The 20920-nt window shown below is 48.4% G+C and overlaps 1 protein-coding gene across 2 annotated transcripts; it reads left to right on the top strand.

Annotated features, from left to right (window-relative positions):
* Positions 1-858: 858 nt before the first annotated feature.
* Positions 859-18928, top strand: TRIM35 (tripartite motif containing 35). Of its 2 annotated transcripts, none has more exons than XM_068974402.1 (6): positions 859-1305; positions 12709-12804; positions 14904-15134; positions 15454-15476; positions 16312-16430; positions 17952-18928. In XM_068974402.1, the coding sequence occupies exons 1-6, from the start codon at positions 871-873 to the stop codon at positions 18527-18529; spliced, it is 1482 nt and encodes a 493-aa protein (XP_068830503.1). In that variant the 5' UTR covers positions 859-870; the 3' UTR covers positions 18530-18928. The 2 variants fall into 2 exon arrangements, with proteins under 2 accessions (XP_068830503.1, XP_068830502.1); XM_068974401.1 differs by having other exon boundaries at positions 14904-15200.
* The last annotated feature ends 1992 nt before the right edge of the window (positions 18929-20920 follow it).

The following is a 20920-nucleotide window of genomic DNA, read 5'->3' as shown; positions in this document are numbered from 1 at the left end:
TGTCTCTGGATAACATACAGGAACACCATACAGGTGGAGAATTGTCTTCCAGCAGAAACTGTTAATGAAAGGAATCCTACATCTGAATGCTGTAAAGTGATCAACCTGAGGCAACTTGAGCGACTCAGACCTGTTGTACCTGGCAGGAAAATTCAGCCTGGACTGTAGTCTCCATAGCTAACTTTGCAGACGTCTTTGATCTCTATTTCACTCAGGAGGAAATAGATTTTGTTAAAGATTGTGACTTGCCTGCCTATCCAAACAAGACAAGAATTGGGTCTTCTCAGAGGTCTTCCACTGCCCCCTGCTCTCATTTCTTCCTTACCCCAGCAGGCAGGAACTAAACAGGCCAAAATAAGTAAACAACTAATTCAAGGGCGGGCATAGACCTTTCAAAGGGGCACTGCAAACTCAAGCGGTGAAAACGCTAACAACGCTGTAAGATCACACTCTACTCGGAACCAGGAAGTAAGGAGCTCTGGCTTCTCCCACCTCGCGGGCCTGAGATTTCCGGGAACCAAGGAAGTGTCTCCTAGACTTCATTTTCCATTTGAAATCGGAAGTAGGTTTCAATGCTACGGAAGCCCTTGAGCACGGACGGGTAGTTTTTTCTTGGCTAAACTTGACGGGCACGCCTAGAACCCGCGCAGACCGCAGAGCAGATAGGCTGCGCCCCACTCTTCCGGGATTTCCCGAGCTGACCGGAACTGGGGCGGAGCCTCCTAAGCACGCCCCGAGCAATTGGCCGGGGCCGCTGTCGCTCAGTGCTCCGAACGGAAGAGGCTGGGCGCCTCTCTCAGGGTCGGGGGAGCAGTCAGGCGGGTGGGAGGGGCTGGAGCGAAAGTTACCGGCTCGAGAGCCGGGAAGGCTATGGAGCCAGGCCCCGCCGCCTCCCCTGGGCCTTCCCGCTCCTTCAAAGAGGAGCTGCTGTGCGCCGTCTGCTATGACCCCTTCCGCGATGCCGTGACTCTGCGCTGCGGCCACAACTTCTGCCGCGGGTGCGTGACCCGCTGCTGGGAGGTTCAGGTGGCGCCCACCTGCCCGGTGTGCAAGGACCGCGCGGCCCCCGCCGACCTGCGCACCAACCACACCCTCAACAACCTGGTGGAGAAGCTGCTGCGCGAGGAGGCGGAGGGCGCGCGTTGGACCGGCCACCGCTCCCCGCGCCTCTGCCGCCTGCACCGCGGCCAGTTCAACTTCTTCTGCCTCGACGACAAGGAGCTGCTGTGCTGCTCGTGCCAGGCCGACCCCCGGCACCAGGGACACCGCGTGCAGCCGGTGAAGGACACCGCCCACGACTTTCGGGTAAGAGTTGCTGGGGGCGGGAGTTGGCCGAGCGCGCACGTGGACCGGAACCTAGCATCCTGACCCCGCTGCTCCTGCACTCCAGCCTGCCAGGGCTGGGTGTGCCCAGTCCCGTCCCTCTTACCCCTGCCAGCTTGCTGGTGCCTTCTCAGGACCCCGTCTTCTCCTGGTAACATACAGAGCCTACATCGAGCACCGCCCAGGGGGTCTTGAGATGGAGGAGAGACTGTCAACAGGCAGTCTGAGAATTGGGGTTACAAGATGTTCTTAAGACCGCCCGCCCACGTCTGAAGGGCTGAGGCTCTGCACCCTTTCTACCAGGCGAATGTGGCTCATGCCCATTTTAGAAGCACAGAGTGAGTAAGTCCAGTAACCCTGGAACTTGGTACACAGAAGGCAGAGGTGCAGCACCCGAAGTCCTGGTCAAGGATATGGAGCTTTTAGGTCTCACCCGAAGCCTGGAAGGCTGCAGTCCATGGGGTCTCTGAGGGTCGGACACGACTGAGCGACTTCACTTTCACTTTTCACTTTCATGCATTGGAGAAGAAAATGGCAACCCACTCCAGTGTTCTTGCCTGGAGAATCCCAGGGACGGGGGAGCCTGGTGGGCTGCTGTCCATAGGGTCTCACAGAGTCGGACACGACTGAAGTGACGTAGCAGCAGCAGAAGCACCTCCCTCACCTACTTCGTGGGCCCCGTGTATTGGATAGCTCTGGGGAGGCCTCTGGCCCTGGCCAGCTAGTATATCCTGGATCACTCTCTCAGCATCTCCCATGCCTGGAGTTTCACTGATTATAAATAAAGGAGCTCCAATATTTTGGCCACCTGATGTGGAAAGCCAACCCACTGGAAAAGACCCTGATGCTGGAAAAGATTGAGGGTAGGAGGAGAAGGGGACCACAGAGGATTAGATGGTTGGATGGCATCATCGACTCAATGGACAGGCATTTGAGCAAACTCCAGGAGATGGTGAAGGACAGGGAAGCCTGGGGTGCTGCACTCCATGGGGTGCCAAAGAGTCAGACATGACTGAGTGACTGAACAACAAGAAAAATAAAGGAGCAACTTATAAGGGAAAACTAACATGAAGTTTTTGGCACAGGAAGGAAAATGATCAGGAAATAAGGGTTAGCCAGCTCAGGAGTTTTCAGAATTTCTGACCTTTGCTGGCCCATTGTTATTGTTCAGTCGCTCAGTCGTTTCTGATTGTGACCCCATGGACTGCAGCACACCAGGCTTCCCACAGTGAGAAATATTTTTTTCCATTATGACTCAGAACAGCCACATGTATGTATCATGTTCTGTATCAGTGGAAACAAAAATTCTGTGAAAATCTCTATTGTAGTCTGGCATTTTCTGTCATTGTATTTTAAAAATGGCACAGGCTATAAAACATTATTTTATCACCTACTAATACCAACTAATACATAGGTCAGACCCACAGTTTGGAGAACACTGGTTAGCTAGTCTGAAGATGAGTGTATTGAAAATAAGTGTATTTCAAAAAGTTGAAAATAATTCTATAAGAATGCCTATTCTTCAGATACTGTTTTAGTTTGGTTTAATGCCTTTGTTGTTGTTATTTAGTCGCTAAGCTGTGTCTGACTCTTTTATGACCCGATGAAATGTAGCTTACCAGACTCCTCTGTCCATGGGATTTTCTAGGCAATAATACTGGAGTGGGTTGCCATTTCCTTCTCCAGGGGGTCTTCCTGACCCAAAGATCGAACCCACGTCTCCTGCATTGACAGGCGGATTCTTTACTCCTGAGCCACCAGGGAAGTTCACAGTGAAAGTAGACAGTTCCATATACATTTTGGCAAAGTCCGAGTGAAGGAGAGTGTCATCAACATGCTTATTTGAAGAGTGTTTGAATAGCAGTGCTTTTTCTTATTATACCTGAAGGAACTGCCAGGTCCTGATATGAGACAGCCGATGTATTAATAAGTGTGGGCATTCTGGGCATCCTGGGGGCTGGTGTCGAGGTAAGGGGATACCATGGATCAAGTCGTGATGAGTCACTATGGGGCTGGCAGATATAGATCAGGAAGGTGCGCGGGGGTCAAGGCCAAGAACACTAAGGCAGAACCTCCAGGTCTGGGCTAAGCCAGGATTCAAGATCAGTGAGCCAGGTACCAGCAAGTACATATGGTCTAATGACCTGTTACTGTTTATTCAACAGATGTCTTATACTGCTAGGCCCTGGGGATACTGTACAACAGGAGCTGAACAGTAATTCATACCTTCACGGAGCTTTAAGCAAAGACCCAAGGAATAGGGAGGTGTTAGCCAGGCTTTTGTGCATTGGAGAAGGAAATGGCAACCCACTCCAGTATTCTTGCCTGGAGAATCCCAGGGATGGGGGAGCCTGGTGAACTGCCATCTATGGGGTCGCACAGAGTCAGACACGACTGAAGTAACTTAGCAGCAGCAGCCAGGTGAAAGGGGTCAGGGAAGGTATTTCAGGCAGTGGCATGTGTAAGGGTCCAGAGGAGGGAGGCCAGATTTTCCAGTACCTAGAGAATTTCAGGGTGAGAAAGAATGAGGATGGAGATGCAGAAGGAGCCAGGAGGTCCCAGGCTTGTCCTTTATCCTGATGGACTTCCCTGGTGGTCCCATGTTTAAGACTTCACCTTCCATTGCAGGGGGTGTGAGTTTGATCTCTGGTTGGGGAGACAAGATCACACATGCCTCGAGTCCAAAATAAAAACAACACCCCAAACATAGAATAGAAGCAATATTTTAACAAATTCAGTAAAGACTTTAAAAATGATCCACATCAAAACAAAAAAATCTCAAAAAACCTCCCAAAAGACTGGGAAGTAGTGAGAATGTTTTAAGCAGAGGAAGGATGCCATCCGAGCAGTGGTCACTCAGGACAGTGTCTGAGGGGCCAAGGAGTCCAGTCCCAAAGATCTGAGGAGTGTGCTCAGCCTGGTGCCAACTGGCATCACTTGTATTAGACAGCTGTGTGCCAGGGCTGTCCTGGGTGCTGAGGCTGCAGAGGTCAGTAAACCAGAGCCCTCGCCCCATGGAGCTGGGGGAAGTCAGCCAGCAGAGAGTCAAGTTGTAGTTCTGGATGATTGGAGTAGGTGGAGGTGTAGGGAGAGTAGCATGGGAAGGAAGGAGAGGTGAGAAGGGGCCAATGGGGAGCCCAAAAAGCTTTTGCATGGGGGTTTGGCAATTTGATTTGTGTGTTGGAGACTACTTTGGCAACCACATGAGGAACTCCACCAAAAATAACAACCATAGCAGACAACATTCTTTTTAAAAATAATTATGTATGTTTTTTTGTCTGTGCTGAGTCTTCATTGCTGCATGCAGGTCTTCTCTAGTTGTGGCAAGTAGGGGCTACTCTCTGGTTGCAGCGCATAGGCTCAGTTGCCCACACTTCGTTGCTCCACACCGTGTGGGATCTTCCCGGACCAGGGATTGAACCTGTGTCCCCTGCACTGGCAGGGAGATTCTTAACCACTGAACCACCAGAGAAGTCTGCAGCCAATACTTTTTGAGCACTTACTGTGTACCAGGTACTCATAAGTGTTTTTGTCAACACATTTAATCCTCACAAAAACTCTATGAGGTTGTGTATTAGTTTCCAATTGCTGTTGTCATAAATTGCCACAGACTCTGGTTGAACACCGTACAGATTTGTTATCCCACAGTTCTGGAGGTCAGAAGTCCAAACATCAAGGTGTTGGCAGGACTCTGTGCCTTTTGGAAGCCAGAAGAGGGTTCCTTTCATTGTCTTGTCCAACTTTTGGAGGCCCTTTCCTCCATCATCCTGAAGTACATCGTTCCAGCTTCTGCTTCTGCTGTCTCATTGTCTTCTCTGACTCCCTCTTGGAAAGACCCTCATGATTACAGGGAGCCCCTGTGGACAACCCAGGATGATCTCCCCATCTTAAAGTCCATATTTTAATCACATCTACAAAATCACTTTTGCCACACGAGGTAACACATTCCCAGGATTAGGACAAGGACATCTGTGGAGGAGGGTATAGCAGCCCACTTTCACTGCAGTATTCTTGACTGGAGAATCCCATGGAAAGAGGAACGTGGTGGGCTACAGTCCATGGGGTTCCAAAGAATTGGATGCAACTTAGCACACATCTCTGGAGGAACTGGTACTCAGCTTACTACACCTGGGTACTGTTCTTCCCATTTTACAGACAGTAATACTGAGTCTCAGAGAGATTAAGTAACTTGTCCAAAGCCAGAGCAGTTACTGTAGAGTTCACCTGGGACCTTGCTCTGCTCTTACTCCAGTGAGTGACATTGATAGACCCTTCTCTGGTGTCGGGCTAAGGTCTTCCCTACCAGCCCACTTTTCCGGGAGCTGTGAGGGCAGCTGCCTCTGTGTTTGGGTTCTTAGAGGCTTGTGTGGATGAGGGCCCCCATCAGTGGGCCAGCAGATATGGACTGAGTGCCTGCTCTGTGCCAGGCCAATCCCCTGCCTTCTTGGAGTCAGGTGGGCATGATCGAATACATGCATGCATCCTCAGTCGCTCAGGCATGCCCGACTCTTTTTCGACCCCATGGACTATAGCCTGCCAGGCTCCTCTGTCCATGGGATTGTCCAGGCAAGAATACTGGAGTGGGTTGCCATTTCCTCCTTCAGGGGATCTTCCGGACCCATTTCCTGCATTGGCAAGCAGATTCTTTACCGCCTGAGCCACCAGGGAGCAGTGGATGAAAGCCTCTGTCTTTGCAGAGCAAGCCTTCATTCTGTCTGCAATTTATGAAGCATCAGTGTGCTTGGTGAGAGGACCAGGCATGAGGACCTACCCCCAGGAAGCCTGCAGCCTTTCCAGGAATGTGAGACAATGATGCTGGGTATGAAGTAAAAGTGTCCATGGAGGGGCAACTAAACTACACTGGGGAAATCAAAGCAGGGTTCTAGAGGAAGTGGGGGAGGGGCCCAAGTGGAGTTTTCAAGGCCATGTTGGGATAGTTGCCTGAAGCAGGCGGGGATCGGATAGAAGCAGCAGTCTATGTGGAAGGACATGCTGTAAAGCTTTAAATACTGTAGAAGATTATCTTTATGACCTCAGCGGAGGGAGGTATTTCTTAAAACCAAGGAGCACTAATTCTGATTTGTCACCTTGGATTAGTGTTGCTGATCTTGATCGTCACATAAATGGGTTGAAACTGTATGTACTTTCCTGCAAAATAATATATACATATACTTTTTGACTCATCTATGTATCAGTCAGTTCAGTCATTCAGTCGTGTCTGACCCTTTGCGACCCCATGAATAGCAGCATGCCAGGCCTCTCTGTCCATCACCAACTCCCGGAGTTTACCCAAACTCAGTCGAGTTGGTGATGCCATCCAGCTATCTCATCCTCTGTCATCCCGTTCTCCTCCAGTCCTCAATCCCTCCCAGCATCAGGGTCTTTTCCAGTGACTCAACTCTTCGCATGAGGTGGCCAAAGTATTGGAGTTTCAGCTTCAGCATCAGTCCTTTCAATGAACACCCAGGACTGATCTCCTTTAGGATGAACTGGTTGGATCTCCTTGCAGTCCAAGGGACTCTAAAGAGTCTCCTCCAACACCACAGTTCAAAAGCATCAATTCTTCGGAGCTCAGCTTTCTTCACAGTCCAACTCTCACATCCATACATGACCACTGGAAAAACCATAGCCTTGACTAGATGGACATTTGTTGGCAAAGTAACGTCTCTGCTTTTTAATATGCTATCTAGGTTAATAATAACTTTTCTTCCAAGAAGTAAGCGGTCTTTTAATTTCACGGTTGCAATCACCATCTGCAGTGATTTTGGAGCCCAGAAAATAAAGTCTGACACTGTTTCCACTGTTTCCACATCTATTTGCCATGAAGTGATGGGACCAGATGCCATGATCTTCGTTTTCTGAATGTTGAGCTTTAAGCCAACTCTTTCACTCTCCTCTTTCACTTTCATCAAGAGGCTTTTTAGTTCCTCTTCACTTTCTGCCATAAGGGTGGTGTCATCTGCATATCTGAGGTTATTGATATTTCTCCCAGCAATCTTGATTCCAGCTTGTGTTTCTTCCAGCCCAGCGTTTCTCATGATGTACTCTGCATATAAGTTAAATAAGCAGGGTGACAATACACAGCCTTGACGTACTCCTTTTCCTATTTGGAACCAGTCTGTTGTTCCATGTCCAGTTCTAACTGTTGCTTCCTGACCTGCATACAGATTTCTCAAGAGGCAGGTCAGGTGGTCTGGTATTCCCATCTCTCTCAGAATTTTCCACAGTTTATTGTGATCCACACAGTCAAAGGCTTTGGCATAATCAATAAACCAGAAATAGATGTTTTTCTGGAACTCTCTTGCTTTTTCCATGATCCAGCGGATGTTGGCAATTTGATCTCTGGTTCCTCTGCCTTTTCTAAAACCAGCTTGAACATCTGGGAGTTCACGGTTCACGTATTGCTGAAGCCTGGCTTGGAGAATTTTGAGCATTACTTTGCTAGCGTGTGAGAAGAGTGCAGTTGTGTGGTAGTTTGAGCATTCTTTGGCATTGCCTTTCTTTGGGATTGGAATGAAAACTGACCTTTTCCAGTCCTGTGGCCACTGCTGAGTTTTCCAAATTTGCTGGCATATTGAGTGCAGCATTTTCACAGCATCATCTTTCAGGATTTGAAACAGCTCAACTGGAATTCCATCACCTCCACTAGCTTCATTCATAGTGATGCTTCCTAAGGCCCACTTGACTTTGCATTCCAGGATGTCTGGCTCTAGGTGAGTGATCACACCATTGTGATTATCTGGGTCGTGAAGATCTTTTTTGTACAGTTCTTCTGTGTATTCTTGCCACCTCTTCTTAATATCTTCTGCTTCTGTTAGGTCCCATACCATTTCTGTCCTTTATCAAGCCCATCTTTGCATGAAGTGTTCCCTTGGTATCTCTAATTTTCTTGAAGAGATCTCTAGTCTTTCTCACTCTATTGTTTTCCTCTATTTCTTTGCACTGATCACTGAGGAAGGCTTTCTTGTCTCCCCTTGCTACTCTTTGGAACTCTGCATTCAAATGGGAATATCTTTCTTTTTCTCCTTTGCTTTTCACTTCTTTTCACAGATATTTGTAAGGCCTCCTCAGACTGCCATTTTGCTTTTTTGCATTTCTTTTCCATGGGATGGTCTTGATCCCTGTCTCCTATACAGTGTCATGAACCTCTGTCCATAGTTCATCAGGCACTCTGTCTATCAGATCTAGGCCCTTAAATCTATTTCTCACTTCTACTGTATAATCATAAGGGATTTGATTTAGGTCATACCTGAATGGTCTAGTGGTTTTCCCTGCTTTCTTCAATTTAAGTCTGAATTTGGCAATAAGGAGTTCATGATCTGAGCCACAGTCAGCTCCTGGTCTTGTTTTTGCTGACTGTGTAGAGCTTCTCCATCTTTGGCTGCAAAGAATATAATCAGTCTGATTTCAGTGTTGACCATCTGGTGATGTCCATGTGTAGTCTTCTCTTGTGTTGTTGGAAGAGGGTGTTTGCTATGACCAGTGCGTCCTCTTGGCAAAACTCTTAGCCTTTGCCCTGCATCATTCCATACTCCAAGGCCAAATTTGCCTGTTAACTCTACGTGTTTCTTGACTTCCTACTTTTGCATTCCAGGCCCCTATAATGAAAAGGACATCTTTTTTGGGTGTTAGTTCTAAAAGGTTTTGTAGGTCTTCATAGAACCATTCAACTTCAGTTTCGTCAACATTACTGGTTGGGGCGTAGGCTTGGATTACTGTGATATTGAATGGTTTGCCTTGGAAACGAACAGAGATCATTCTGTTGTTTTTGAGATTGCATCCAAGTACTGCATTCTGGACTCTTTTTGTTGACCATGATAGCTACTCCATTTCTTCTAAGGGATTCCTGCCCACAGTAGTAGATAAAATGGCCATCTGAGTTAAATTCACCCATTGCAGTCCATTTTAGTTCACTGATTCCTAGAATGTTGATGTTCACTCTTGCTATCTCCTGTTTGACCACTTCCAATTTGCCTTGATTCATGGACCTGACATTCCAGGTTCCTATGCAATATTGCTCTTTACAGCATCAGACCTTGCTTCTATCACATCACATCCACAATTGGGTATTGTTTTTGCTTTGGCTCCATCCCTTCATTCTTTCTGGAGTTATTTCTCCACTGATCTCTAGTAGCATATTGGGCATCTACCATCCTGAGGAGTTCCTCTTTCAGTATCCTATCATTTTGCCTTTTCATACTGTTCATGGGGTTCTCAAGGCAAGAATACTGAGGTGGTTTGCCATCCCCTTCTCCAGTGGACCACATTCTGTCAGACCTCTCCACCATGACCCATCCGTCTTGGGTGGCCCCACACGGCATGGCTTAGTTTCATTGAGTTAGACAAGGCTGAGGTCTGTGTGATCAGATTGGGTAGTTTTCTGTAATTATGGTTTCAGTGTGTGTCTAGACACACACTGAAACCATAATCACTGAAACCATAATCACAGAAAATGCGTCTGTATATGTATCAATAATTTATTCCTTATTTATTGCTAAGTAGCTTTCCGTATGTAAAAGTTAAAGTGTTAGTTGCTCTGTCTTGTCCAACTCTTTGTGACCCATGGACCCACCAGACCCCTCTGTCCATAGAATTTTCCAGGAAAGAATATTGAGTGGATTGCCATTGCTTTCTCCAGGGGATCTTCCCGACCTGGGGATTGAACCTGGGTCACCTGCTTTGTAGGCAGTTTCTTTACCATCTGAACCACCAGGGAAGCCCAGCTTCCCATTTAATAATATCATCATTTATTCACCCATCTCTTGTTGATCGACATTTGGGTCATTTCCAATTTTTGATTTTCCTTAAGTTTTTAAGATGTGTCATTCAGTTAGACATTTATGGGAGGAAATTTTCATTAACATGCTAGGTTATTTAAGGAGTTGGGCAAAGTATGGCCAGAATTATAAGCTTTTATTCTCCAGAAATAAAAACATTGACAGTATGTTTGATGTCAACTAATTTGGAAATAAGATGGCACATTTGGAAACACAGAAGACAACTGGGCAACATAGTAGTAGCTACCTTAATGAAACAGGTTAGGTAATGTTGTGGTTAACACTGTGGCCTTTATTTTTGGGCAGTTCTGCAGACAGAGCCTGGTTCTGCTGCTAACTATAATTTTGGCATGTTACTTAATTCTTCTGGGCTTCTTTTCTCTTTTATGTGTTAGGAATATAGTGCCTAGCTCGCAGAAATGTAAGAATTCAATAGAATGATATCTGTAAAGGACCTGATTTAGTGCCTTGTGCAAAGTGCATGCTCAGTAATCACTGTTCATTAGTGATAATACAGACTTTCCAGGTGGTGCTGGTGGTAAACAACTTGCCTGCCAGTGCATGAGACATAAGACATGTGGGTTTGATTCCTGGGTCCAGAAGATCCCCTGGAGGAGGGCACAGCAACCCACTCCTGTATTCCTGCCTGTAGAATCCCATGAACAGAGGAACCTGGCAGGCTATGGTCCATGGGGTTGCAAAGAGTCAAACATGACTGAAGTGACTTAGCAGAGCACAGCAATAATACAATCATTGGTAAATCTCACCAGCGAGCAACTCAGAGAAGGGCACATATTAGGGCTGGGACTTGCTGAATTGAAGCAGAACTGTCCAAGTGATTAAAAAGTTTGAGAAAGACAAGGGACTGTTACCCCTTTCCCTCTTCATTGCCCCATAATTCCCTAACTTGAGGTTGAAGGGCAGAGGGTCAGGGGTGTGTTCTTTGGGGCCAGCACAGCCCTGGGTAACGTGTGTGGGCAGTTGCTTTAACCCTGACATTCACAGTTATTTCACAAATCATGGAATTTTTCTTTGGCATAATATTACATTACTTTGCTACAAAACATCTCGTCCCATCAAATAACACATTGGGATGACATTTCAGTGGTTTTGTGGGACACTTATGCTAATGTTATTTTGCTATTGAAGTGACACACCTTAGAGATATTACAGAAAACAATATTTTAAAAAAATCTGTTAAATATTGTCAAGAAGAACATAAGGATGACCAGAATGAACTGAAAAGAAAACTAAACCTGCAGTAAAGGGAATCACTGTTTATTTTTCTGTAGAAGTGTGGTTAAAAGAATAGACTGTGGAGTAGGACGCATGGGCTAGGTATCTGCTGCTGTGGGACAAATTACCCCAAACATAGTGGCCTCGAACAAAAGTGTCTGCTGTCTCACGGTGTCTGTGGGTCAGGAATCTGGCATGACTGGATTGGTGTTTCTGCCTCAGGGTCTCAGTGGTGCGGCGGTGTGGACCAGGGCTGCAGTCTCATCTGAGAGGAGGCCATCCAAGGAGGCCAGGATCCCCACTCAGGCTCACTTGTGTGGTTGGCAGCAGGACTCAGGTCCTCATGGGCTGTTGGTTGGATCACTTCCATCTGATAGGGAGCAAAAGAGGGCGAGAAAGGGTCAGTGCAGGCTTTTTGTCACCTCAGCTCATCTGCCGTCACTTTTGCCATATTCTGTTGATTAGAAACATGTCTTCTGTAGATCCAGCCCTCAGGGAGGGGCTTTCCGCAGTGCAGTACTGGGAAGTGGGGATCCTTAGGGCCATTTCCAAGGCTGCTTCCTGCGGTCTGGCCCCAGTGATTGATGTCCCTCCCACCTGCAGAGCACTCCCACCCCCTCCCAGGATCCCCAGTCATCTTGTCCCATTATAGCATTAGCTCAAAGTCCAGAATCTTGTCATCTAAACCAGGCCTAGGTGGGGATGAGGCTTTAGGGACTAAAAACACAGCTTAAATTTACCACTCTGTTAACTATCTACATAGCATTTACATTGTACCTGCAACTACTTACACAGACTTTTATACTAGCACTGAAGCATTTTCACATAAGGGACTTAAGCATCCTGGGATTTCAGTATCTGTGGGGATCCTAGAACCAACCCAGGATGACTGTGGTTTAGACAAGGTCCTGTGGGAAGAACTGGGTTAACCTCGTGATCAGACCTGTTCTTTCATGACTGTAAACCAGTCCAGTTCACGAAGTCATGAAGGAGGCCTGTGAGCACATTGTTGGCCCCCAGCTCGGGTTCACTCCTCTGCCTGCACCAGCTTTAGGCTTAGCAGGATGTCCTTCTGTTCTGTCCTGTGACCAGCATGGAAACTCGTCCCTGTGCCTCCTCAGCTGTTTCCCTTTCTGTATCGGGTGTAAACAAAGGTGCTGGGTTAGAGGGTATTGGAGGCCCTTTGTGCTGTACACTATCAGGTGGAGGGTCAGAGCTGTGCTTTCCCCACTGTGTCCCCCAGCATGTGGCTGGACTGGGTTCAGTAAATAATGGTACCCACAGTGAAGTGCACCTCCAGCTGTGATGTGGCGTGCTGCGTCCCTGCCCGGCCTCTGCCCCTAACCCACCTCCTTCTGGTCCCTCTTGGCAGGCCAAGTGCAGGAACATGGAGCATGCGCTGCGGGAGAAAGCCAAGGCCTTCTGGGCGATGCAGCGCTCCTATGAGGCCATCGCCAAGCACAATCAGGTGAGTGAACACTGGGGCTGAGGGTGCAGATGGGCACACCTGGACTACCGTGGGGTAGAGGTGCGGGTGGTCTGGCCCTGGCCCTGGCCATGGCTGCTGCTACAGGGTTAGCCTTCACCAGCCCTGCTGGCGAGCACAGCTGTGCCCTTGGGTGCTGATTGTGATGTTGTGGCATCTTCAAACACCTGGGCATGGCCACGCCAGCAACCACCAAGCAGCTTCCGCAGCCCCCTGTGTCTGTGAACTCAGACTGATGACAGGTGGAATGCTGCACCACCTGCTGGGGTTCTCAAACCAGCGACACCCCGATTCTCACACCTCACATCCACCGTCTCCAGAATGCACCTGTCCATTGATCGCCCTCTCCACTCCCAGCATCTGTTCCAGGTCCCCATCACCTCTGCCTGCCCTCCTACTTGGGCCTCATGCTTTCGCTCTTGTATGCAGTCCACACTCCTTGCAGTGGACTGATCTTTTAAATAAAATAGATCGGTTGTGTCACTCCTCTGCTTAAAACTGTCTAGTTCAAGCTCCTCACCATGGCCTCAAGGGCCCTCATCCAACCCCTATGCCCCCCAGCTTCATCTCCCCGCAAGCTTGGCCAGTGCCATCTGCCTGGCTGGCCTGATGTGGGATGCATTGGGGATACCTGGGTTGTGTCCGTATGTCCAAGTGACAGCCCCTGTCTGTCCATCCCAGCTGCTGTAGAATTCTCATGTAGTCAGTTGTGGAGAGTCAGGATTCTGGCTTGATTAATACTTTTCCTCTCAATTCAGTCCATCCTGGTGGATGAGAGGTGAAAGGTTGTGTCTTCCCCTTTATTGAGAGGCTCCGTGGCCAGTGTGAGGCTGGCTGGAGCTGACTTTGCACTGGCTGGCTTTTCCTGTCCACTGTATTTTTTATCCCCCTGTGTGATAAGAATCCTCCCAAATTTCACTCTCTTCCACTGTACATTGTCAGTCTTTTTACCTGATATTTCAACTATGCCATCTCTCCTCCTATGCTTTTCTTTGGTTATTAAAGTAAGTCAAACAAAGTGTGTGCTTCCTTTCATAAGAATAACAGCTATCTGTATTTTTTCTGTGAATGTTCACATTCTTTTTCTTGGGATGTTTGTCTTCTTGTAGAGACTTAAGAGCACTTTGTATATGAAGAATAGCAATCTCATATATGTTGGAAATATTTTTCCTAGTTTGCCTTTTTTCAATAAATTGTGCATGCTTGCTCAGTCATGTCCAACTCTTCGTGGCCCCATGGACTGTAGCCCTCCAGGCTCCCCTGTCAATGGGATTTTCTAGGCAAGAATACTGGCGTAGGGTTCCATTTCCTCCTCCAGGGGATATTCCTGACCTAGGGATTAAACCCTTGTCTCCTGCATTGGCAGGCAGATTCTTTACCACTGTGTCATCTGGGAAGCCCTTTCAATAAATCATTTCCCTCCCTTTCAGTGAATCACTTAGTCATATTAGCATGTTATTGATTCGGTTTCAAAATAAATTCTATTTTTTTGGGTAAGCATCTATCAGATCTATCAAATTTGAAGTCCTAATATTGGAAGGTGAGTGATTTTTAAAAATCGTTGCTGTTTGCAACAGTTCACTTCTGTGATTCAGAGTTTCCCTCACTATCGTACAACCTGTACAAGTACAAAATATTATTGCGGAATTTATAGAATTGCAGTTGTCCTCTATAAGCACTGATTTTGTTTTATTCATTTATCTAAACAATCTCATTATGCTGTTTGACATTTTTATTTAAAACATTTCTTTTTTAAAAAAGCTTTTGGCTGCACTCCGGGGTCTTCCTTTTGGAGGACCAGCTTAGTTGCCCCAAGCCACATGGGATCTACGTCCCATGCACTGAAAGGGGGATTTTCAACCCCTGGACTACCAGGGAAGTCCCTATGCTGTTTGACTTACTTTAAACTTACAAATATGTGCTAAGAAAGCTGAATCTCTATTTTATCTTCAGAGGTTCTGCACATGATTTCTTTTCTTAAAAAATGGAGTTCCTTTGCTAAACATCTGGGGGCCACCCGCTGGGTGATGGCTGAGGCTCCGCCCCTCCTCTGCCCAACCCGGCCCCACCCTATGCTACAGGTGGAGGCCGCCTGGCTGGAAGCACGGATCCGCCGGGAATTTGACAAGCTCCGCGAGTTCCTGCGTGTGGAAGAGCAGGCCATCCTGGATGCCATGGCCAGCGAGGCAAGGCAGAAGCAGCACCTGGCGGAGGAGAAGATGAAGCGGCTGACGGAGGACACAGAGGCCTTGGCCCACGAGATTGAGCGGCTGCAGATGGAGATGAAGGAGGATGACGTTTCCTTTCTCATGGTGAGGAGTGCAGCGTCCAGACCTAGTGACAGGGGCCAGATGTCAGCGGCCAGTGGGGACCCTGAGGTCAGCAGCCCTGGCTATGTTGCTTTTAAAATATCTATTTATTTATTAAAGTGTTTATTTTTGGGGTGGTATTGCCGTCATAACAATATTATTAATAATTTAATTATAGCAATATTAACCTTAATATTATTATTAATTTAATAATATTAAACTTCTAATCCATCAACATGGGATGTATGCCTCCTTTTGAGGTCAGAGGTTTATATGTTTTCTCTGTCTACATTTGTGTATCTGGTTTTTTTTTTTTTTCCAGAAACACAAGAGCCGAAAACGCCGGTAAGTTGCCAGGTCTGATGGGGGAGGGGAAGCATAGGCAGAAATACCAGGGGTGCAACCTCAGGTGGCTCCCGGGCCAGGCAGGTGGTGAGGCCAGCTGGTGCAGTACAGAGGCAGCAGTGGGACCGGCCAAGTGGAGAGCCCTCTCTCAAGACCTCCAGTTTGCAGTGGTGCAGCGTCGTCTTGTTGAGGGTGGAGTGTGACCATCTACTCTGTGGGGAGAGATCGTCATCCTTCATGGTACTCGTAGTTCTCTGATGGTCAGCCCAACATTTAACCTTGTTTCTTGGTCAGCACCCGCCCCCCCCCCCCCCCCACCGAGAGTCTCAGGACATACTAGTTTGTGTTGATGGTTGTTGGGGTCACAGAGATGAATATGGAATAATTGTGGCCCAGTCAGAGCTGTACAAAGATGGAAGAGAATGCTTTGGGTGGTAGTGAGTTCCCTGTCACTGGAGGTGTTCAAGCAAAGGCCAGTGACACTTTCAACATGTGGGACTAGAGGGCCCCTAAGGTGCCTTCCGACTCAGACATCCTATGAACTGATGTGTATGTGTCATTTCTGCTCACATGAAATTAAACCATGTCTCAGAACCTCCTGTTTATATTTATCCCAGCGAGGGCAGGAAGGGCTTTAGTACTGAGTCCTGAAGGGTATGAGCCGCCCAATTGGTTCCTAGTTCATCTCCCAACAGAGCCCGTTGTAGGTTTGCCTTGAAAAAGGCAGCCAGGAAATGCAGACCTGAGGCAAGGGATCCTGTTTCCAACTGACTGAGCTAGGCCCAGAACGCCTGGCCCTGGCCCTGCCCTCCAAAGCCCACTTCTCCTTTCCCAGCCTCTTCTGCACTATGGAGCCGGAGCCCATCCAGCCCGGCATGCTCATCGACGTCTGCAAGTACCTGGACTCCCTGAAGTACCGTGTCTGGAGGAAGATGGTTATGTGTGTCGAATCTGGTGAGTGGGGGCCCTAGGCAGGTGTAAGAGGCCGAGGGAGTTAATGCTGGGCAGAGGGCCAGCTGAACGAACTCCTTCCCGCTTCCTGCCGCATAAGATCTCCTCCTCCCTGCACTGGTCATCTTTCCAGCCTCTTTCACGCAGGTCCCTGTGCCCTGCTCCACTCCTGTCCTGCTGCTCAAACCATTCCTGACAGGGTGCCTTCCTTTTTTGAGTCCTGACACTTGGCCACCTCTCTGGAAAGAGCAGCTGACTTCCCTTTCTATTCAGAACCATATTGTATAGATAATGAAAGAGAAGAGCTCCTCAGTTTAGGGCTGCCTCTCCCAAGGTGATGCTAGCCCATGCAAGTCCCTGTGGACTGAATGTGTCCCCGACCAAATTCGTATATTGAAGGCCGAACCTCTATGTGATGGAATTTGAAAGCAGGGCCTTTGAGAGGTGATCATAGTTAGAAGAGGGCATGTGGATGGGGCCCTCTGATGACCAGATTAGTGCCCTTTTAAGAAGAGACACCAGAGAGCTGGCTTCTTTTCTCTCTCGCCCTCTGCCTTTGAGGACATAGTAAGAAGGCAGCCATCTGTAAACCAAAAAGAGGGCCCTCACCAGAATGTAAGCATGCTGGATCCCTGGTCTCAGAATTCCAGAAGCAGAACCATGGGAAATATTGTCCCTTAAGCCACCCCATCTCTGATACTTTCTCAGTAGCATCCCAAACTGAGATGTGATTTTATGGGGAGGAATGTCAGTGACCAGGGGCATGTCACATGCTTTTCTAAGGTGGTACAGGCATCTTGTGAGGTTCACAGGCTTTCTGAGGCTATCCTCACAAAAGACTGAAGTCTGGATGCTTTAAAATGACAGAATTTTATTCTCATGGTTCCAGAGGCTAGAAGTCTAAAGCCAAGGTGTCTGCAGGGCCACACTGCCTCTGAAACCTGTAGGGGAGGATCCTTCTTCGCGTCTTCCTAAATTTTGGTATTTTCTGGTGAGCTCGGTGCAGGCAGTTGCAGCACTGTGACCCGTGCCTCCATCATCAGAGGGCTTTTCCCGTCATGTAACTGGTTTTCTCCTTTTTATAAGGACAACAGTTATATTGGATCAGGGGCCCCCTCTCTTCCCATCTGATCTCATCTTAAATTGTTAACATCTGCCAAGAACCTCATTCTCACATAAGGTCACTTCCTGAGGTGCTGGGGTTAAGACTTCAACATAGCTTTTTTGTAGGGCACATTGTTTTTTTTGAACTGTATTTTGTATTGGGGTGTAGCCGATTAACAATGTTGTGATAGTTTCAGGTGAACAGTGAAGGGACTCGGCCATACATATACATGTATCCATTCTCCCCCAAACTCCCTTCTCATCCAGGCTGTGCAAGGCACATTTCAACTTATAATGCAACCCCCAGCCCAGGGCAGCCCCCTTTGTTCACTGGGCCAGGTGGAATACAGTGGGTCAGTTTAGGGGGACCCGAGGCCACAGGCTGGTCTGATTTCCCCACTCTCTTCCCTCTGCACCCAGTGCCTTTCAGCCTTGATCCCAACACCGCGGCTGGCTGGCTCTCCGTGTCCGATGACCTCACCAGCGTCACCAACCACGGCTACCGGGTGCAGGTGGAGAACCCAGAGCGCTTCTCGTCGGCGCCCTGCCTGCTGGGCTCCTGCATCCTGTCGCAGGGCTCACATGCCTGGGAGGTGGACCTGGGGGCACTGGCCAGCTGGCGCGTGGGGGTGGTGCGGACGCGACAGGATGCGGGCACCGAGGGCCACGCACACAGCTGCTACCATGACACGCGCTCGGGCTTCTGGTATGTGGGCCGCACGCAGGGCGTGGACGGCGACCACTGCGTGACCTCGGATCCCGCCACGTCACCCCTGGTCCCCGCCATCCCGCGCCGCCTGCGCGTGGAGCTGGAGTGCGAGGAGGGCGAGCTGTCCTTCTATGACGCTGAGCGCCACTGCCACCTGTACACCTTCCACGCCCGCTTCGGGGAGGTGCGGCCTTACTTCTACCTGGGCGGCTCGCGGGGTGACGGGTCCCCAGAACCACTGCGCATTTGCCCGCTGCGCATCACCATCAAGGAGGAGCTGGACAGCTGAGGACCCTCAGGCCCGCGGGACTCCACTTGCATCCAGCAATCGGTCCCATTTCCTTCCTGTCCCTTCCCAAAGCCACGCTCACCTTGGTACCTCTCTACCGCCTGCCTTCTTACCAGGATCTTCCTACTGGCCTGCCCTGTCATTTTCTGTGGCTCCAGGCCATGGGCCTCTTCCTCCTTTTTTTTCGGTCCCTTCTCTCCCCTCCTTTGAAAGTCAGCTAGGAGACATCTCCTGGGTCAGGCTTTTTCCAAAGTTGTGGCATCCTCTGGATGTGAATTTCCTGGTCCAGATTCTAAGATTTCTGGGGATAATGTTTGTTTCTAGAGTGGGTCTGTTTAAAAAATGTAGGTTTTTTAAAAAATCACTTTTCAAGTGTTGTGAGGCCAGCAGATGGGAAGGGACTGCCGTTGAAAAGAGTTTGTTACTTACAGTTCCTAGGAGAAGGGGTGCTGTGGTGGGGGTGGCGTTGGGGGCGCACCAGGGGAAGCACCAGAGTCCTTGGGAGGCAAGGGCCGTGCTTTTCTTGGAAAGGAACAGAGGAGGCAGGGTGAGTGGGTTTATGATCGGCAAGTCTGAGTACTTTTCACAGGTTCTGGGGCATAGTGGCTGCCCCTGGTTGTCCTGAAACCTGGCTGTGGGTTGACTGTGCATGTGTGCGTGCTCAGTCATGTCCTACTCTTTGTGACTCTGTGGGCTGTACCCACCAGACTCCTCTGTCCATGCAGTTTTTCATTCAAGAATCCTGGAGTGGGTTACCATTTCCTATTCCATGAAATCTTCCTGATGCAGGGACTGAACCCGCATCTCCTGCATTGGCAGGTGGCTTCTTTACTGCTGAGCCACCTGGGAAGCCTGTGGGTTGATTAGCACAGGGGATTATTGGCTTGGAGTGGATCCCGGTGAGAGCCTGGCACAGGAGGTGGTTGGGGTACCGTTTTGCATGTAAAAGATTGACTGCATTCAAAAGGCACACTCACAGGGGAGTTGTTTGTTGTCTGCAGGAACTTGCTGGCCAGGGAGGCCCCAGGAGCCAGAGTGGCCCCAGGAGCCAGAGTGTCAGGAATTCAGAAAAGTAGAAAATATGATTATTCTAGCACCATTGCCATGGCTTTGGGCAGGACCCATGCCCTGGCTTGTCTGTCACTTTATACTGTTTAAAGCTGCTCTGTGGGCCTCGGTGGCGCCCTTCAGGGCGGGGGTGGGGACAAGGCTGCCCACCCAATTGGCTCTAACTTATAGATTAAGACTTCTTGCACAATTTCCTCTCAACAGAGTTTCCAGAGCACTTTAAAAAACATGATTTAAATAGCATGGTTTTCACTTTCCTCATCTGCAAATGAGATGGTAGATCTGGAAGGGGATGGGTGCGCTGCAGTTGTGTGGAGGACCTTTCTGTGGTTCCTCTCACAGAGGTACAGAAGGAGGAGAAGAGGGGCCGTTTGTGTCAGGAGGGAAGGGAGGCGATTCTGTCCAGGGAGGGGGGTCAGTGTCAGGAATGAGGAGGGGGGCTCTCCAGGGCTCCGGTCTTTGCTGACCTCAGCCTGCTCGTTCTTGCTCTGCTGCCCTTTACATCTTCATCCTGATTTCTTCTCCCTCTGCCGTGCCTCCAGACTCCTGTCTCACCTTTTCGTCTTCACATGCCCGTGCAGAGTTTTTAATGGTCACCTCCTCACTTGTGTCCTGGGACAGGGAATGTCTCCCTGTAGGCGCAGTGTTCTAATGGAGGTGTTTTTACCAAAGAGTCATACACTTTCTCCTGCTTGTGTCTCCTGGTTCACCAAAATGGACATTTTAGAAATGATGATTCAAAACTAAAAATTGGTTATAAGTGTGATGTGTCCATCATTGGTGGCCAGGGGAGGGAAGTGGTAGGATATACCACTGAGTCAAGGGGACCAGGTGCAGGAGAGGGGTGAGGATGTTGGCAAAGGGGTGGATGTGAGCTGAGTGGCCCCTCTAAAGATGCTCAGATTCAGCAAAGCTTAAGGCACTTTGGACCCAACACATCTGAGTCTGTTGTGCACTTTCTACCATAAAGTATTTATCTAGACCGTTAAATGCAAATCACTACCTAATAAATCTTGACCTGAAACTGTTTTGTTAGTTGTAAACTTTTAAAAATGTTTTTCCTTTCTACCTTAGGTGTTGGAAGGGCTTTGTTTGTTTTTACAGGATATTGTGGATTGCCTAGGCCCCTTTTTACCAAAATAAAGTGTTTGAGCCAAAGTATACTTTTTTTTTGACATTTTTCTTTCTGTGTTCTCATAAGCAAAAAGTTTCATTTACCTTGTAGCATATATTCAATGTTTTTGTTTTTATCATGGATAATCTATTATATGGATATATATATACTGCATTTTACTTACCAGCTCTTCAGTTGGTGAAAACATT

Source organism: Capricornis sumatraensis, chromosome 6 (genome assembly GCF_032405125.1).
Source record: "Capricornis sumatraensis isolate serow.1 chromosome 6, serow.2, whole genome shotgun sequence".
NCBI lineage: Eukaryota > Metazoa > Chordata > Mammalia > Artiodactyla > Bovidae > Capricornis > Capricornis sumatraensis.
The sequence above is the reverse complement of the archived record's forward strand: the minus strand, read 5'-3'. Positions and strand labels throughout refer to the sequence as shown.